The 20,788-nt window shown below is 41.8% G+C and overlaps 1 protein-coding gene across 6 annotated transcripts; it reads right to left on the bottom strand.

The window, feature by feature from the left end:
• Window positions 1-310: 310 nt before the first annotated feature.
• LOC125446471 (zinc finger protein 271-like) lies at window positions 311-15,135 on the bottom strand. 6 transcript variants are annotated; one of them, XR_009442943.1, is made up of 5 exons: window positions 15,082-15,135; window positions 6,545-11,654; window positions 2,863-3,025; window positions 1,508-1,614; window positions 311-834 (listed from the first exon to the last, which is right to left on the bottom strand). XR_009442943.1 is itself a non-coding variant. In XM_059639717.1 (2 exons), the coding sequence occupies exon 2, from the start codon at window positions 11,330-11,332 to the stop codon at window positions 10,397-10,399; it is 936 nt and encodes a 311-aa protein (XP_059495700.1). In that variant the 5' UTR covers window positions 11,333-11,654; window positions 14,813-14,915; the 3' UTR covers window positions 6,355-10,396. The 6 variants fall into 6 exon arrangements, 1 of the variants encoding a protein (XP_059495700.1); XR_009442945.1 differs by having other exon boundaries at window positions 6,545-6,671; window positions 15,082-15,103; XR_009442944.1 differs by lacking the exon at window positions 6,545-11,654 and having other exon boundaries at window positions 15,082-15,122.
• Window positions 15,136-20,788: the final 5,653 nt, after the last annotated feature.

Genomic DNA, 20,788 nt, shown 5'->3' with positions numbered 1-20,788 from the left:
CAGTTCTGAGTTTGCAATGTTGCATAGGACTGGAGCCACATGCAGACCAGACCGAGCAGTTGTAGCAGGATTCCTTTAACCAAGATTCTCCAAAGTGAAAGTTAGATAAGTTCATGAGGGAAAAACAAAAAGAGGAATATGCTGATTTGACAGATAAAGAGAGGTCAGAGAAGGCTCGTGTGAAGCAAAAACATCAGCATAGATCAACTGACTTGAACGGCCTGTTTCTCACTGAAATTCCACATCTGTAAATTTTCATATTTGGATTTGAGCTCTCAATGTCTGAATTGTTAAAGCAGTTCCAAGCGATTCAGTTGCCAAACCTGGACTGAGATTTATTGAGATGTTTTTGTATGTCTTCTTTAAAGATTTTATCCGAAGGCAACAGTCTTTCCCAAAAGCCTGGGCTTGTGTTTGGAAGTTTTGCCCAGAGTTGTGGCTGATAGCTGCATTTGGGATGTGTAGACTGAGCAAGTTGTGTGTCTGATTTCCCAGGATAACCCAGAATCCTTCAATCAACAACATTAAAGTCATACCTTGCTTAGCTTCGAGCACTTCCTGCCCAGTGGTTGTCTTTAAATAATTTTGGAAAATAAGGAGAGAAATTTCCACTGAGTTAATACTCGTTCAGAATGTGGTTTTTCATATTAAACACATAGACTAAAATATAAAATTGATTTTTGCCAGTGGGATAAAGGCTCACAGTGACACGATAGCCTGTTATACACTGCCATAGTGTTTTTTTTATTGTCCTTATGGAACTTGGGAAGTGGAGAACCTGGGTAGAGAAACAATTTTGCCACATTATCTGCTCCTGGTCAATATCCAGTGTGTCTGCCAGAAACAGAGAATGTGCACAGTTACAGAGTCATAGAATAATACAGCATGAAAACAGACCGTTTGGTCCAACCAACTATGTCCCAAATTAAACAAGTCCCACCAGCCTGCACTTGGCCCATATTCCTTTAAACCTTTCTTATTCATGAATTTATCCAAATCTTTTTAAACGATGTAATTTAGTTGCATCAGCACCACTTTCTCCAGCAGTTCATTTCACACACGAACCATTCTCTGTGTAAAAAAGTTGCATCTCGTCTTTTTTAAATCTTTCTCCTCTCAACTTCTAAAAATGACCCCTAGTTTTTAACACCCCCACTCCTTGGTAAAAGACCCTTGTATTCACCTGATCTGTGTCTATCAACCTCAATAAGGTCTCCTCTCATTTTCCTATGCCCTAATGTTTCCAGTTTATCTTCATATTTCAAACCTTCCAATCTCTGTAACATCCTGAAAAATATGTTCTGAACTGTCTCCACTTTAATATACTTCCTACAACAGAGCGAACAGAACTGCACACAGTACTTCAGAAGAGGCCTCACAAATGCCCTATGCAAACTCGACATGATCTAACTCCTACACTCAAAGACCTGCGCAATGAAGAAAGGATTTGCATCTGATTTCCTCCCCCCCCCCCCAAAAAAGGGGAATAAAGTAGGCTGGCACTCACCGTGGAACCATCTCAAACTAAGGAGTCAGCCCCTTCAGCAAAGGAGGAGTGAAAGTTGCAGAAAATCATGTTTCCTTTTCTTGTTTTACAGTAGAATTGCATTGTACCTACACCAGAGAAGACAGAGAGGATATACATTGTAGATATTGACCAAGGAACAACTGACAACTGTCGGAAGACATCCACTCCCTTCACAGCATTGCTTAACACAGAGAAGTTTCAGCAGTGAAACCTTCATCTGGAAATTAGTCAGATCAAGGGAACTTTGACAAGTCATCAGATCTGAAACTGGTCAGTGGTGTGGAGTCTGCCATCAGAACTAGCATTATTGAAGGTTTGACTGTGTGTAATTGGTCGATGGGGGCTGGAAAGAAGTGTGAGAGGCAGCAGATATGGTGAGAGCTTCCATCATTTATCGAATCCCATGAGGCACTGACTCATTCATACAAGTGAGAGACTGTTCACATGTGAGATATTCACAGGTTCAAACATCCTTCAAACATATGTGATGCATCTGATATATCTGATAAGTTATTGTTGATTTAAGAATTGCCACATGGAAGTGAAACAATTCAAGTGTAAAGTTTGTGGTAAAATCTTTTTGATGTTTTACAACCTCCAAATACACCAGAGAATTCACAGTGGAGAAGACCTTCAAAAACCTGGAATTTCCTCCTTAATAGCATTGTGGGTCAACCCACAGCAGGAGGACTGCAGCAGTTCAAAAACGCAGCTCACCACCACCTTCTCAAGGGCAACTAGGGATGGACAAGAAATGCTGGTGAGCCAGCATTGCCCACATCCCACAAATGAATAAGAACAAGTGAGGTGTGTGACTGAGCCTTTGCAGTCATCCATGCCTGTGAATCACCAATATATTCACACAGAGGAGAAGCCTTTCAAGTGTGAGATGTGCAACAAACGCTTCTCCAAGTCATCAGCTCTCTGTCTTTACCACTGTACTCATACAGAGGAGAAACCGTTCACATGCACAATATGAACAAGTCATTCTCACAGTTGCTGAACATCCAGAACAGTCGCATGAGAGAGAAGTCATTTATCTGTGACGTGTGACAAATCATTGTCTTCACATTTCCGCATACACTTGTGCATTCTCATGAGTGACCATTCATGTATGCCATGTGTAACCAGTTATTTTCATGATCATCAACCCTCCTTGGCCATCAACACAGTCACACAGGAGAGAAAACATACCCTTGTGGACTGTACATATGTGGAACACATACATTTACATGGATGAAACTTTACAAATGTTAAGTATGCCAAAAAACATTCTCAGACTCATCGACTCTCTGCACCCACTGATGAATTCATGCAGAGGAGAAACCATTCACCTGTGACGTTTGTGCAAAGACCTCCACCCAATCCTCCACTCTTCAGAGGCACCGGACAATTCACACGGGGGAACAAACATTTCCAGTGTGAGGTGTGTAACCAAGCTTTCACATCTTATCAAACCCGGTCATCCATCAGAAGATCCACACTGGAGAGGAAATCCTGGAGGTATCAGCAAAGTGTTAATGACATATCACAGCCTTTTGCTTTACTGGAGGATTCACACAGTCAAGAACCCATTCAGATGTTTGGTTTCTGCAGGGGCTTTTCACTCACTCTTTCCACCTCCTTACAGACCAGCACATTCATAAAGAGGAGGAACTACCAAGAAACGAAGTGTGTCACAAATCATTCTCAAATTTAACTGTAAACTGCACAAGCCAAAATAATGACACAAGGGAGACACTGATGTATGTGAGACAAAGATTTAAAAGACCTCTTGCACCAATAGACCAGCAACACAAGAGAATTTTTTTTAAACTGGAAGATATGTGATAAAGCTTTTGTGATGTCTAATGACAAGTCAAAAAAAAACAGGAGAGGGACCATTCATATGAGTTGAGTGACCAAACCCACACACAGGCATCAAATCTCCAAAATGAGGAAGTCATTGCTGTGTAAGGTGTGCAACAAATGCACTTCACCATCATTGCAGGTCCTGCTTTATCACAGGATCCATACGGGGCGAAGCGACCCTTCAGTTGTCAGGTCTCTAATCAATCATACCTGACACCCTGAATTCTCCTAGGACTCCAGTGGATTAGCACAAGGAAACTCCTCAAATACAACATTTGGAACAATTGTTTCAACCAAACTTCTGATCTCCTTTAGCACCAACAAATCCAGACTGGAGAGAAATCATTCAGGTGTGAGGTGTGCAACAAGACTTTCACATAGTGTACTTCCTAGTCCATCAATGCATTCACACAAGGGAGAAATGCCATCAATGAGTTTTCTTTAATAATACTTCAGACAGTTGCCAAACCCCATAAAACGTCAGTACACCCATGCAGGAAACAAATTCTTCTAATCTAACATGTGTTAGGATTGTTTTACCATCTCCTTTTCTCTCACCATACACTGACATCACTGAATGGACTTAGAGCTGGGTCACCTCTGGTGAATCATTGAAGGCACAAATGTCCAAGGAGCTGTCAGCAAACAGAAAGATCCCCATCTCCCCTGAAAAAGGAGAGCTTACAGCACAAAAGCTGCAGAGATTTCCCTCAGTAAGGTATCCTCTGGGAACCTGAGACAGTTCCAGAAATCGGCATCTTTAATTCCATCGTAAACTCTCCAAATTTAATACTGACTTGTGTCTCTGCATATTCTCTAGTGTATTTGTAACACTATATTCTGCACTCAGTTCTGCTCCCTGATGCATTTTGTATGGTATGATCTGTCTGTATACCACGCAAAATAACACTTTTCACTGTATCTTGGTACATGTGTCAAGAAATAAAATCATATCAAATCTGAAAAGGACTAAAATCCTGAGTATGGTGAGCGAGTAGGCTGAGTCTTTACAGACCTGAGGTTCCCCCAGCCTATCATATATCAATGTATTATTAGTGTGGTATGTTTACCTTACATTCTTCCAAGATTCATTTCCTGTTCTGGGAAAAATCTTAAACCATTTTCAAATATTTTGTTACTTTGGTCTATTCTAAGCTCAGCATGTATTTTTTTACTGTATTAGATTCAGTTTCCTTGGATTTAAATCCCAAGGCTATGTTCAGAATGCTTTTCTCCAGTAAACCAACAACCTGAAAGTTTGACTTGATTTACAGTTAAAAACAAATTTGTGCAAATATTTAAATCAGAAAAACATCTTTTTGACTGTTGTCCAATAAGTAAATTGTTGCAAGTGATTCCAAAAAGATTTACATGCATTTAGAGAGGCAAGGAATGATTAGGAATAGACAGCATGATTTTGTGCGAGACAGATTGTGTTTCACAAACTTGACAGAGTTTTCTGAGGAAGTAACTAAGAGTATTGATGAAGGCAGAGCGGTAGACATTGTTTACTTGGGCTTTTGTAAAGCCTTTGACAAGGTTCTAGAGAGTAGACTAATTAGTAAATTAGAATTCAGGCTCACCTTCCCAATTGGATACAAAATTGGCTTAATGACAGGATGCAGAGAGTGAATGACGCAAGGTTGTTTTACGGACTGGAGACCTGTGACCAGCAATGTTCTGAAGGGTTCAGTGCTGGGTGCACTTTCGTTTGTCAATTATATGAAAGATTTAGGTGAGAATGTAGAAAGCTTGCTTCATAAGTTTGTGGATGACCAAGATTGGTAGTATAGTGGACAGTGAAGAAGTTTATCAATGATTACAAAGAGATCTTGATCAATTGGGTCAGTGGGCTAAAAAGTGGCAAATGGAGTTTAGTTTGGATAAATGGAAGGTATCACATTTTGGTAAAACAAACAAAGACAAGATTTGAAAATTAAAATAGGGCATTGGGCAGTGTTGCAGAAGAGAGAGATCCAAGGGTTCGGATACATAATTCTTTGAAGTTTGCATCACATAGGTAAGGTGGTTCAGAAGGCATTTAGCAAGCTTGTCATCATTGCTCAGACCTTTGAATATAGGACATTATGCTGAGGTTGTATAGGGTAGAAGCGAGGCTTCTTCTGAACTACTGTGCCCAGTTCTGGTCGTCCTATTGTGGGAAGGATATTGTTAAGCTGGAGAAGGGATTTACCAGGATGTTATCGGGTCTGGAAGGTTTTGAGTTATAAGGAAAGGCTGGATAGTCTGGGACTATTTCCTCACTGAAGTGTAGGAGGTTCAGAGGTGACCTCAAAGAGGTTTATAAAGTGAGAGGTTTAGGTAAGGTGAATGCCAGGTGTCTTTTCCCTAAGGTGAGGGATTTCAAGGCTGGGCTCATATTTTTAAGAGGAGAAAGTTTTAAAAAAAGACAAGACAGGCCAATTTCTTTTTTACACACATTGGTTCATGTGTGGAATGAACTTCAGGAGGAAGTGGTAGATGCACCTACAATGTTTCAAAGACATTTAGGTAAGTACATGAACAAGAAATGTTTCGAGGGATATGGGCCACGTGCAGGCAAGTGGGACTAGTTTAGTTTGGGATTGTGGTCAGCTGTGCAACTCTATGACTCTAAGTTGGGATCGCAAAGCTGTCTATTGTGCATTTCTTCAGGCATGTTTGTCTTGCTCTATTCAGCCACCCTTTTGTCAAACCCCCACATGCTAGCTTGTGAACAGCCATCAAGAATTAAAAGGTGCAAAAGCCTAACAGTACAAAACATTAGTGGAAATTAGCATACAAACTCCAAAAGTAAGAAGCTAAAAACTAATTGCTACCAAATATGAAGACTAAGAAAATAAGTTAAAAATTGATCCCAAAGTATACAGTGTATGTTTACTCACTGCATTGATCATGAAATCAATCAGGTCAGAATATAACATCCTTAAATAAAATAATGATTTATTTCAAAGATTTCTTTAGCAAACCTCCTTGACAAAAGCAACAACCACAAGTGCACATGTTCTGGCTGAGTTTATGTTACTTTGTATCTGTTTTATCAATGTAATCCAGCTGAAATCGACCCTACCAGCAATTTTCAATTTCAGTGATAACAACCATAAATTGAACTTTTGTGATCTTCAACACAGGTTTATTAAACATAGCCAGGAAGTTGATACCAACCATAGAAATGGCCTCTGTTGGAAAATGGAGTCCCCTCTAAAACTCTGCTTTTGTATTCCATATTCACTATTTCCTTTGTAGCATGACATCTCATTCAATTGTGTTGTAACAGTAATAATTCTTCTTCCTACAGAAAGAAGAGGTTAACAGGTGCCACAATATTTTAAGAGCAGTGTTTTTGAAAATAAGAAGGTTTTGATTTCAAAAGGAATGAAACCAACCTCCAGACTGATATTGGCAAGAAGCCAACGGTCATGAGTAGCTGTCCCATGGTCATTGGCCAACAGGGTTGAGACAGTTGATTGACACAAAGTAATAAACCTCCCTCTAGAAATAGGGTCTATCAACAAGTGCTCAGATGCAGATGACAGTCCTCACTGGTTGCTCATCAGAGAGGTGTTTTTTCCAGATAGACCAGATGTTGAGAAGGAAGACCCAGGGAAAAACTCCTTAACACTTTGGCTAGGTAGTAGGACATTTTCCTGGGTAACTGATACAACAGTTGCAATCAGTGATTAGTGGCGTTCCACAAGGGTCAGTACTGAGTCCACCTTTGTTTGTCAATTACTTAAATGATTTAGATGAGAATATCGAAATCATGGTTAGTAAGTCTGTGGATGACACCAAAATTGGTGGTATAGTGGACAGTGAAGAAAGTTAGCCAAGATTACAAAGAGATCTTGATCAATTAGGTCAATGAGCCGGAAGTGGCAGCTGGAGTTTAATTTGGACAAATGTGAGCTATTGCAATTTGGTAAAACAAACAAGGGCAGGACTTATACAATTCAAAACACAGCCTTGGTGAGTCTTGTAGAACATAGACCTAGACAATCAGCAACATAGTTCTTTAAGATTTCCATCACGTATAGACAGGGTAGTTAAGAAGATGTTTATCATGCTTGCCTTCATTGCTCAGACCTTCGAGTATAGGAGTTGGGTTGTTATGTTAAGGTTGTACAAGATTTTGGTGAGGTTTCTTCTGGAGTAGTATTAAGCTGGAAAGGGTTCAGAAGAGATTTCCAGGATGTTGCAGGGTTTTATTTATGAGGAGAGACGGATAAGCTACGACTTTCTTCACTGGAGCATGGGAGGTTGAGAGGTGACTTTATAGAGGTTCATAAAATAATAAGGCAATAGATAAAGTGAATAGCAAATGTATTTTCCCTAGTGTAGGGGATTTCAACATTAGGAAGTATATTTTTTAAGCTGAGAGGAAAAAGATTTTAAAAAGACAGGGACTTTTTTTTCATAAAGAGAGTTTGTGTGAGGAATCAGCTTCCAAAGGAAGAGGTAGATGTGGGTACAATTACGCACGTTTAAAAGAGATTTAGGTAAGTACATGAATAAGAAATGTTTGAAGGGATATGAGCCAAGTGCAAGCAGGTTGGACTAGTTTACTTTGGGATCACAGTCTGTATGGACTGGGTTGGACCAAAGTGGCCTATTTACATGCTGTATGACTCTGTGACTGCCTTTATTAGGTAGGACTTATAGTTGGAATCCCAACAGCATGGAAACAGGCACTTCAGCCCAACAAGTCCACACCGATGCTCACAGTGTCCTAGCCAGACTCATTCCCTTCTAACCCACCCAAACTACACATCCCTGAACACACTGAGCAATTTAACATGGCCAACCTACCTAACCTGCACATCTTTGGAAAGTGGAAGGAAACCGGAGCCACTGGATGAAACCCACGCAGACACAGGAAGAATGTGCACACTCCACACAGACAGATGCCCAAAAGTGGAATCAAACCCGGGTCCCTCGTGCTGTGAGGTAACATTGCTAACCACTAAGTCACCGTGCCTCAAAATTCAAAATGTTGGCTCAAGATTAGAATAATGAAAGTGGCAAGTCACTGCCGGTTACACCTGTTCGATGTGACTCTTCAAATTACACTCAGGTTTTTGGGTGTTCAGGCACCAACAGTCAGTCTCATTTGTGACTCTGTTCAATGAGTTGTGGCCAGCAATTACTTCAGGGAAGTACATGCTCACATATAATAGTTTATTTTGGTTGACGCTACATAAACAGGTGCAACAGGTAAAATCATATCACGTCGACTTTTGTTACCTCAATAATATTCAATTAGGTTTCTGCTTTGTTTTATGATGGAGTTTAAAACTTTCTCTCTATACCTCATCTTCTAATATTGGAGAAAGAAAAAGAGAATGAGCTGAGGAAGGAGAGGTTGAAAGCTAGACAATGTGGAAGGGAGCAGAGATTGAACGAGGAAAAAAAGAAATTGCTCCTACCCCTCTGTACTTGGTATATCCCTCGTATCTCCATTCTTCCCTTGTTCCTCAATCCTACGTACCTCTTCTGATCTGCTTTCAAACACATTTATGACTCCACATCCTGCACTGATGTTGCCCATTTGAAAGCCTCCATGAATGAAAAATGCTATTCCCACACAAGAAATCTCTGTCAAATATTTACCAGGAGAACTGAGACAGCAGCTGAAATTTGTGAACCCAAATGGAACAATGATTGGTTTAAATTCCCATCTGATCTACTGATCAAAGTCATTTCTATTTCATATGTCATTTTCCCAAGCTTCAAGAAATTCATTGCTTCAGAAATATTTGAAGGAAGTTGCATTTTAAACAATGTTCCATGTGGTGTGCAGAATGCTGCAGGCCCCAAAGCATTATTTTCATAAGATATCAAATATCAGCTTCATATCACAAGATGTTGTGTATTTCTCAAAACATCTAACTCGTAGGAAAATATTTACACTATTGTTTGCAAGTTACTCCACATATATAGCCCATCAAAATAAATGTCACCCTTGTACGTAAATACCATTTGTTCTTTCTAGTAAGTTTCAATTTTATCTGCCCCATATGCAGGTTCCACACATGACCCTTGAACCATTCAAGTCTTATTATAGTGTAGATACCAGTTGATCAGCCTGTGTCTGCTGTTGTTTCTCTCTGCAGCATTTGTTGGGGAATAGTTGACCTCTGGGATTCATGGTGGTTCAGTTCTCCACTTGACTGGTGACATCAAACCAGCCTCTTCAAGCTGTCTGCTGTGAAAGAGCAGATTCTCCGATTGCACACAGATGTCTTTGGTTGCTAGAACAGGTCTAGTCATTCACTTTCAGTGTGTATGATCAAGGTGATACGCTTTCTACACTGTTGCCAATGAGCTCATTTTTGTTGAGTGTGTTGAATGTTTGCACCCAGGCCAGCTCAACTGGTGACAATAGCCTGCAGTCAGAAAGATATCTTGAATTGGCTCGTGGTCAGAATCCACCATCACCTCCTCTCTCCCAAAGGTACTGCTTGAAAATTTTACAAAGATAATAGTTAGGTTTTCTTTCTGAATCTGTGCATAGGGTTGTGTAGTTAGTTTGAATCTGGATACAAACCCAACGGGTTGCCCTCACTGCATGGGGGTTTTTCCAAGTCCTGTGTCACTGACATCACACTGCAGGGTGGCTCCATTGTTGACATCATAATCCCTCAGCACTGGTGATGTCATCACTAGGTGTTTGATGGGAGTGAAAGCTGCTTCTTGTTCTGTGTCCCAGTCCCATTGAACACCCTGCACTGTGAGACTGTGTACAGGTAAACTTATTGATTGGCAAAAGCCTGGTTACACAGATCCCCGTGTAAGTTCATTGATGTTCCAGGAAGTCCAAAAACCATCTGAAGGATTCATTACAGACCTCACACTGCTAGGCCTGTGTCAGCACATTGATGGACCAGTTATAATTCGACTGCAGGAAAACCTTGCCACAAACATTGCACCTGATGAGTTTCACTGCTATCTGAATTCTGTGTTTTGCAAGGTGGTCAGAATCATTGCAAAACCTTCATCATAAACATCACACTTAAATGTTTACTCCCCCGTGTGGATTCTTTGATGGAGGAGAAGGCTCCATGACCTCGAGAATGATTTGTCGCACATCTCACACATGAATGGTTTCTCCCCTGTGTGAACACGTTGGTGAACAAGGAGGATTGATGACTGAGTGAAGGACTTGTCACACACCTCACACTTAAACGGTTTCTCCCCTGTGTGAATACGTTGATGTGTACGAAGGTTCCCTGACCGTGAGAATGATTTGTGACACACCACACAGCTGAATGGCTTGTCCCCTGTGTGAATTCTTTGGTGCTCACGGAGGGTCGATGACTGTGAGAATGACTTGTCACACACATCACAGGTGAATGACTTGCTGTCTGTGTGACTAGGCCGATGATGCACCAGACCTGACAACTGTGTAAAACTCTGGTCACACACTTCACATGTGAATGGTTTCTCCCCTGTGTGAATGCGCTGATGATTGCGGAGGTTCTCTGCCCGTAAGAATGATTTGTCACAAACCTTGCATCTAAATGGTCTCTCCCCTGTGTGAATGCGTCGGTGTGTGTGGAGATTCTCTGACTGCGAGAATGATTTGTCACATATCTCACATGTAAACGGTCTCTCCCCTGTGTGAATGCGTTGGTGTTTACGAAGTTCCCCTAATGTTGAAAATGCTTTATCACACACCTCACACCTGAATGGCTTTTCTCCTGTGTGAATGCGTTGATGCACAAGGAGGCTGGATGACTGTGAAAATGATTTCGCACAAATCTCACATCTGAATGGCTTTTCCCCTCTGTGAATAGGTTGGTGATTCAGCAAGCCCGATAGCTGTGTGAAGCACTTGTTACACACCTCACATTTGAATGGCTTCTCCCCAGTGTGAATACGTTGGTGATTTGTGAGTGTCAGTGATCTTGCGAAAGCTCGGTCGCACACAGCACACTTGAATAGTTTCTCTTTCATGTAGCTGCCTGTGTGTTAACAGTTGTACAGCAGATGTACCTTGTCTGTGTAGAGACCTTACAAGTTTATGTAGCTCTTCTCACAGACCTCTCACTTAAACAGTCCCATGGCTGTAGCAGTGAGTCAGCAGCTCATGATATGCCAAAATCCCCCCGACCTGACTGATCTCTGGATGATGGCTTCACTACCCAACCTTCCCTGTGTTGAGCAATGCTGAGAAGAGGCAGGTGTCTTCGCACAGTTGTCCAGCTGTTCCCTGGGTGAAATCTATCTGTGGTCTCTATCCTCTCTCTATTCCGTGGCGTTCTACAGTGCAATCCTTCTGTAAAACAAGAGAAGGAAATGTGATTTCCTTCAACTGCATCTCCTCCTTTGCTGAAGGGGCTGACTCTTCATTTCTTTCTATCTCACTTTCAGAGAATGTTGGGGTGACTCACTTGGTCAGTACTTGTTGCCCATCCATAACTGCCCCTGGTATGAGCTGCCTTCTTGAACCAGACAGTTCACTGGGTCACTGGGTGTGAGGAAGGGAGTTCCAGGACTTTGTCTCAGTGATAGTGAAGGCATGAATGTTTTAGTTTCAAGTCATTACAGATACTTAGTTGAGAGAGGAACAGGTCTGGAGTGGCGTTATTTTAGACAAGATAAAGAGATAAAGAAGGTGGAGGAGTTGCATTACTAATCAGAGATAGTGTTACATCCGCACCCAAAGAGGACTTACTGGAGGGCTCATCCTCTCAGGCAACATGGGTAGAGGTCAAAAATATGATGGGATGGGTGCAATCACTGATAGGATTATACTTTACGCCCTCCAACAGCCACCAAGACATTGAGGAAAATATATAGGCAGATAATGGAAAGACACAATAAAAACAAAGTTGTCACAGTGGGTGGCTTTAACTTGCCCAGTATTGACTGAGACTCCCTTTAGAGCAAGAGTTTGATGGGGCAGAACTTGTTACGTGCATATGAGAGGGTTTCTTGAAACAGTACATGGATAGTTCAAGTAGAGAAGAGACCATACTGGCCAGATGACTGACCTGTCAGTGGGACAGCATTTTGGAAAATGTGATCACAACTTCTTAAGTTTTAAAATAGCTATGAATAAGGATAAGGCGGGACCATGTGGCAAGGTACTAAACTGGGGGAGGACAATTTACGTCAGTATTAGGTAGTAGCTAAAGAGTGTTAATCAGGAGGAACTGTTATCAGGCAAGTCCACATTTGTCATATGGGTATTGTTCAAAGGTCTGCTGTTGAGAGTTCAAGACTGGCATATTCTAGGAAGAAGGAAGGGCAAGGATAGCAAGATAAAGGACCCTTGGATGATGTGGCTGGTTGTAAATTTAGTCAAAAGTAAAAATGTATATAGAATATTTAGGGAGCTAAACTTGGACAGGGCCCATGAGGAATATGAAGAAAGCGGAAAAGAACTCAAGCAGGGATTTAGGACAGCAAGAAGGGACCATGAAATGACCTTGGCAAGTGGGGGTTAAAGAGAATCCCAAGGCATTCAAAACATACATTAAAACCAAAGGGATAACTAGGGAGAAGGTTTGACCACTTAAAGATAAAGGAGAGAGCTTGTGCTTGGAGGCACAGGATATGGGTGAGATCTAAATGAGTACTTTGTGTCAATATTCACCCAGGATAAGTATATGGAGGGTAGTGAGATTTGTGAGGAGCATGCTAATACACTATGGCATTTTGAGATAAAGAAAGAAGTGGCATTGGGTCTTTTGAAGAGCATTAAGTGGATAAGTCCACTTGCCAATGACATCAACCCCAGGTTATTGTGAGAGGCAAGAGAAGAGACTGCTGGGGCCTTGACCGTGCTATTTATATCCTTGCTAGCCACCAGAGAGGTCCTGGAGGACTGCTGAATAGCTAATGTTGTTCCTCTATTCAAGAAGGGGAATAGGAATGATCCAGGAAACAAAACACCAATCAGTCTCAGATCGGAGGGTTAGAAGCTATTGGAGAGAATTCTTAGGGAGAGGATTTATTTGCATTTGGAAAAGCAGGACCTAATTAGGGACAGTCAGCATGGCTTTGTGCAGGACAGGTTATGCCTTACTAACTTATTTGAATTTTTCAAGAAGGTGACAAAGGTGATCAATGAGGTTAGAACAGTGGATGTTCATAGAATCCCTACAGTGTGAAAACAGGCCCTTTGGCCCAACAAATCCACCACTGACTCTCACAGCATCCCACTCGGACCCATTCCCCAAAAACCCACCTACCCTACACATCCCTGAAAACTACAGACAATCTAGCATGGCCAATCCACCTACTCTGCACATCTGCAGACAGGGGGAGAATGTGCAAACGCCACACAGACAGTTGCCCAAGGGTGGAATTAAACCTGGGTCCCTGGTGCTGTGAGGCAGCAGTGTTAACCACTGAACCACCGTGCTGCCCCGATGTTGTCTATACTGATTTTAGTAAGGCTTTTAACAAGGTCCCTCCCATAGGCTCATCCAGAAGATTAAGATGTAAGGGATCCATGGTGACTTGGCTGCGTGGATTTAGAATTGGCCTGCACATAGAAGGCAGAGGGTAGTGGTAGAAGAGTGTTTTTCAGGCTGGAGGTCCATGACTAGTGGTGTTCCAAAGAGATCCGTAATCCTGTGGTATGTCACTGGATAGAGGCTTCCAGTCAAAAAACCTTGCAACCATCACTCTTTGCTTCCAACAAGTGATCCAGATTTGGATCCAAGTTTCCAAATGGCCCTGGATCCCAAAGGCTCTTATCTTCTTGACAAGTCACCCACGCTAGAGCTTGCAAAAAGCCCCACCAAAATCCACACAGACTACATCAACTGCATTATCCTCACCTACACACCTTTCGCCACCTCCTTGAAAAAACCGTAATCAGATTTGTTAAACATGATTTCCCCTGACAAATCCTTGCCTCTCCTGACAGAAAGTAATTCAGTCCTCCAGAATTTTTTTCCAATAATCTGTAAGGCTAGGCTTATTAAAGTGAGAGTCACTGGTCTGTAGTTCCCTGGTTTATCCTTATCACCCTTCTTGAATAATGGTATCACATCCTCCAATCCTCTAACACCCATTGTGTGATAAGGGATTATTTAAAAATTAATATCAGAGCCCCTGTAAACCCCTCCCAAGCAGCCAAGGTTATGTTTCCTCTGGGCCTGGAGATTTACCCACTTTTTAGTACAGAGTCTGTAAGTACCTGCTCCCCCTCAGGGTCAACATGTTCACGAAGATCAGTCCTCTTCCCTGATTTCTATATCTGCATTGGACACCTCTTTAGTGAATACAGAAGTAAAGTACTCATTTGAATCCTCACCCACACCTTCCAGCTGGACACACAGATTGTGCCTTTCATCCCAAATGGACCCTACTTTATCCTGATTAGAAAATTATGTTCGAGACACCATCCTGACTCTTGTTTGTGGTCACAGAAACGCCTATCTACTCCCTTTACGATTTAATCCCCTCATTACCCCTCACCTTCTCATATTCAGGAATGATCCGTCAACAAAACTCAGGCTGAAAATCAGGAGGGAAATGTTTCCAATAAACACACTCAATATCCAACACACAGCTCCAGTCAAACAGTTCAGTACAAAGCGCCGAGTAAACAGCTCTCTCAGCTGGATCTTCTCACACAGCATAAGGGACATTTCCACCCCTGATTACCCACAGGATACTCAGACTGCCTGAAGACTGGTGTGGATATTATGGGATACAATTTGTATAAAAGCTGCTCCTTCACTCACCATCTCCTCACTTGGTTTTCAGTCCCTATAGGAAGTGAACCAGCTCTGGAAGAGGAAGAGGAGAGAATGGGCAGAGTGGGTGGGCTCTCTGATTGACGTCTCTCACAGCCAATCCAAATATTTCTGCAGCAACATGAGGTTTGCTGAAGCTTGTGAAACTGACCAGTGAAATGGAGGTGACTGAGCAGCAGATCAGGTGGAGATTTAAACTTGTAATTGTCCTGTCTGTATAAAACTCACTTATTGCAGCTGCTGCCTCAATTTCTCTGGTAAATGTTTGACAGAGATTCCTAGCGTGGGAATAGCATTCTTCATCCTCAGAAGCTTTCGATAAACAGCAGTGTTACTCATAATTTCCCTGTTACCCATGTTCAGGGTACCTTTCCCATTATATTTTTGTGCTAGACACGATGAACAATTACTGCAGTTGAAATGTTTGCCACTCCTGCCCACAGTCATCCTTTCAAGTTTGTTCCCTTTGAGTTTCGAAAAATTTTGGGGATCTCTTTGAAACCCATAAAACTCTAACAGGACTAGAATGCAGAAGTGCTGCAGGAATGATCTGGATGACCAGGAAGCCCAATTTAAGGACACGGGTAGGCCAGTTAGGATTAGGATGAGGAGAAATTTCCTCACCCAGGAGCCTGTGCAATTCTCTTCCACAGAAAGCAGTTCAGGCCAAAGCAGTGAATGTTTTCAAGAAGAAGTTGGAATTAGTTCTTGGGCTAAAACAATTAATGGATATGGGACAAAAGTGAGTGGATGATCAGGTATTATCACATTGATTGTTGGAGTAAGCTCTCCAGGTCAAATAACTTGTTTTCTATGTAACTGTTTATCATGGCCGGCTCATTCATGTACATTGCATAGTTTATTTAGATTAACTAAATTAGAATTAACTACATCGCTGTCCATCTTAATGATGAATTCTATCACATTATGATCACTGTTCCCCAAGGAATCTCACAGCTCGATTGCTAATTATTCCTTTCTCTTTATATATTTCCCAGTCTAGGATAGCCTGTTTTCTTGTTGGTTCCTCATCATAATGATGCAGAAATCTATCCCATTCCCACTCCAGCAACTACTACTCTATTGTTACAGAGTTAATTTTCCCAATCTATGTGCAGGTTAAAGTCACCCTTAATTCCAGTTGTACCTCTGTTGCTTGTGTCTCCAATTTCCTGTTTAATGCCTTCTTCAACATTACCACCACAGTTTGGGGGTCTATGTTGGAACCCCAACTATTGCTTTGTGACCCTTTGTGTTTCTAAGCTGTACACATACAAATTCCACTTCACCAGAGGTAATATCCTTCCACACTACTGTGTTCATGTCCTCTTTAATGAGCAATGCTACCCCATCCCTTTTTCCTTTTGTCTAGTCAGCCTGAAAACTGAATATCTCTCGGTATTCACTTCCCATCTATGGTCACACTGCAGCTACATCTCCATTGACCAAACTATATTAGATCGTTTATATTTGTTTGTGTGGCTAATTCATCCAATTTATTGCAAATGGTCAGCTTATTAAGAAGCAAAGCATTGTGAGGCTTGTCTTTAAAATTCTTAGTCTCTTTCACATTATTTTGTTTTGAGGCCCTGTTTTATTTATGATCTTGAACTCTTCCTATCAGACTTCTTATTTGGCATTTGGTCTTTTATTTTTGCCCTTGTTTCCCTCTCTTTTGTCTCTCTGTTCCCATCTTCTTCCCATTTTAGTTTAAACCCTCCCAAACCACACTAGAAGATACTCCCCAGTAAAAATCAAAACCAACTGCGGATACCATAAATCAAGGAACAAAAACAAAATTGCTGGAAAACCTCAGTAGATCTGGCAGCATCTGTGAAGAGAAATCAGAGTTAAAATTACTGAGATCCTGAGTTCACTGCATCTGAGGTCTGCCTTTTAACTTGCCTCCTATCTCCCTACATTATGCAGATTAAAGCATAAATGTAGTGTGAGGTACTCAATTCTGTATTTAATATTCACAATTCAAAAGCCTTTGGCTGTACTGCATTTTGGAACTTTTGGTGGTCATGAAAGCTTGATGTAAATGCAAGTATTTATTTATTTTCTAAGAAGTTCTTTATTTTTCAAGAAGTTACAGAGAAAGGGTGAGGGAAAGTCAGGAAATATCTAGATCCCAACACACAGAACTCAACAACAGGAAATGGGGGAGAATTCACAAAAACCCTTCTATGAAGGGATGAAAGTCATTATTGTTAAAGAGATGACAAAAGAGATACTGAAGCATAACCTAGACAAACCATCAAAGAATCAAGTCTAGTCTGAGGAAGGTAAGAGAAGTGTTGTACTAACCAAATATTAGCAAAGAGATGAAGGACCATATCAGCCCTAGCATCATGGAATCAGTAGAAGTATACAACACAGAAACAGACCCTTCTGCCCAACTCGTGCTTGCCAACCAAGTTTCCTAAACTGAACTAGTTCTAGTTTCCTGAATTCAGCCATATCTCTCTAAACCGTTCCGATCCACTGACTTGTCCAAATGTCTTTTAAATGTTGTAATTGAACCCACCTGTAACACTTGCTCTGGCAGTTTGTTCCATATATGCAATACCCTCTGTGTGAGAAAACTGACTCTTGGGTCCCTTTTAAATCTTTCACCGCTCACCTTAAACCTATGCCTTCTAGTTTTGGACTCCCAAGCCTGGGGAAAAGACCTTGAATATTCACCTTATCTATGCCCTTTGTGATTTTATAAACTTCTGTAAGATCACCCCTTAGCCTTCTTTGCTCCATTGAAAATCTTCCCAGCCTAACCAGCCTCTCTTTGTAACTCAAACCTTCCAGTCTCAGTAACATCCTTGGAAATCTTTTTTGCACCCTTTCCATTTTAATGATAACCTTTCTATAGCACGGTGACCAGAAATGTACACTGTACTCCAAACGTGGCATTACCAATGTCTTGTATCGCCACAACATGATGTCCCACCTGTTGTAGTCAGTGTTCTGACTGATGAGGGCAAGTGTGCCAAACACCACCTTCACCACCCTGTCTACCTGTGATGCCACTTTGAAGGAACTGTGTATCTGCACCCCGAGGTGTCTCTGCTCGACAACATTCCCGCAGGACCTTTTCATTAATTGTGCTGGTCCTGCCCTGGTTTGTCTTATCAAAATACAACACCTCACATTTATTTGAATTAAGCTCTATCTGCCATTCCTCATCCCACTGGCCCAGTTGATGAAAATCCTGTTGGATTCTTGGATAACCTTCATCACTGTCCATTATAGCACCAATTTTGGTGTCATTCACAAACATATTAACCATATTACTAACTAGCTATATTCTCATACAAATTGTTTGGAAATGATGAATAACAGTGGACTGCCACACCACTGGCCACAAGCCCCAGTCTAAAAAACAATCATCTGCCACCACTCTCTGTCTCCTGCCATTAAGCCAATTTTGAAAGTTGCTGTCTAATACCATCAAAACTGGCCTTGCCTAATTTCAAATTTAACTTTGGATCAGATCTATCCTTGTCCATAAGTAATTTAAAACTAATAGAATTATGGTCCCTGGACCCAAAACGCACACCCGCCAACACCTCAGTCTCTGCTGTGCCTTATTTCCCAATAGGGCATCAAGTCTTGCCCCATAACATACTTAACAAATTCCTTGCCATTCAAGCCCTTAACACTAGGCAGCCCCAGTCTATGTCTGTAAAGTTAAAATCCCCTACTATCACAACTTTATTATTCTATATTTCCCTCCATATTTGCTCATCAAGGGCTACAGTACAAGCCGAACAAAACGATCATCCCCTTCTTATTTCTCAGTTACACCCATGTACCCTCACTGGACGATCCCTCAGGAACATCCTCTCTAAGTATTGCCATGATGTTTTCCTTAATCATAAATGCCACCCCCTGTCCTGTCTTGCCTCCCCTTCTATCCTTCCTATTGCATGTGTACCCAAGAACATTGAGCTGCCAATCTTGTCCCTCTCTCAGATAACAAGGTGTAGAGCTGGATGAACACAGCAGGCCAAGCAGCATCAGAGGAGCAGGAAAGCTGATGTTTCGGGTCTGGACACTTCTTCAGATAAAAGCGTATATACCTTAGTTTAGTTTAGTTGCATCTCCAACATTTAACATATAGTGAGATGTGCAGAAGGGTAATTAATTTGTAGTTCAGTTTACTTCTTGGGCTACTTCACTGGAATTCACTATTGTGTAATAGGTTGAGTCTTTTCTACATTTGTGAACAAGGGAGTTTACTTTATGACCAAAGTGATACCATGTATTTAAATCCTATAGGGAGTGCACTTTTATGCTCAGATTGAGGTAACCATTGCAGTGCTTGTAATGAACAACAAACAAGATAAAGAGCTCCTCATCACTTGTGACATCCCAGACAACCCATAGAAGAAGCTTGGAGAAGGCCTCTTCCCTATCATTGGAACTGATTATGTCATCACGGTCAACTACAATTCAGACAGCAGGGAATTTGAGCAGCTGAGATCAGTGATTCGCCATGAGACTGTAGAATGTATGAATGCACACTTCAATTGTCGTGATGTTCCGAATATTGTGATCAGTGACAGAGATCTCCATTTATGAATGAAGAACTCAGATACTTCAAGCATGACTAGGGAATACGACACCAAACATCATCTCCATACAACACGTTTGCAGGCATCCTGAATGTGAAAGCTCACTAATATAAATGCACATGGTCTATTGTATCCGCTGTTCCTGATGTGGCCTCCTCAATATTGGAGAGACCAAGCAGAGGCTCGGAGACTGCTTTGTGGAGATCCTACGCTCAGTTCATGACAAATGACAACACCTCCCAGTCGCAAACCACTTCAACTCCCCCTCCCACTCCTGGGACATGTCCATCCTGGGCGTCCTCCAATGTCACAACAATGTCATCTGGAAATTGGAGAAACAGCACCTCATATTCCACCTCAGACGCCTACAACCCAATGGTCTCAATGTGGACTTTACTAGCTTCAAAATCTCCCAACTCCACCCTCATCCGAAGACGAACGCCCCTCCCCCACCTCCCCCCGCCCACCACCCCCCAGCCATGCCTCCTTGACCTGTCCATCTTCTCTCCCACCTATCCGCCCCTCTCTCCTCACGGACCAATCCACATCCCTACTTCCTACCTACACTCACCTTTACTAGCTTCATCCCCGCCTCCTTGACCTGTTCGTCGTCTTTCCCACTTATCTGCTCCACTTGCTATCACCGCGCACTCCCCGCCCCACCCATTTATTTTGGAGCCTCCTTCCCCTCCCCCATTTCTGAAGAAGGGTCCCGACCCAAAGTGTCAGCCTTCCTGCTCCTCTGATGCTGCCTGGCCTGCTGTGTTCCTCAGCTCCTCACCTTGTCATTCTCATACTCCAGCATCAGCAGTTCTTACTTATCCTTGAAATAAATGCAAGGTTTTCTTTCTTAGGGAAACATTATGCTTTGTCTGAAGTGGAAACTATAAATCAACCACTGGAGAAAATTTCACAACTTTTGAGACAATCTCTGCTTTCTCATTTTTGGTTTGGAACTGTGAACTGAAGATAAGAATTGACTTTTTGATCAACAAAGTAAAAGAGAACAACAAAGCCAAAGATCTACTGCTGAAAACTGGCCTGGAAAGATAATGCAATGTAATTACTGCTCTAAGAACACTGAAGATGATTTGGGACCAAGATGTTGCTATCCTCAGGAC

Source organism: Stegostoma tigrinum, chromosome 34 (genome assembly GCF_030684315.1).
Source record: "Stegostoma tigrinum isolate sSteTig4 chromosome 34, sSteTig4.hap1, whole genome shotgun sequence".
Lineage (NCBI taxonomy): Eukaryota > Metazoa > Chordata > Chondrichthyes > Orectolobiformes > Stegostomatidae > Stegostoma > Stegostoma tigrinum.
Note: the sequence above shows the minus strand (reverse complement) of the source record. Positions and strands in the feature narration are given on the sequence as shown.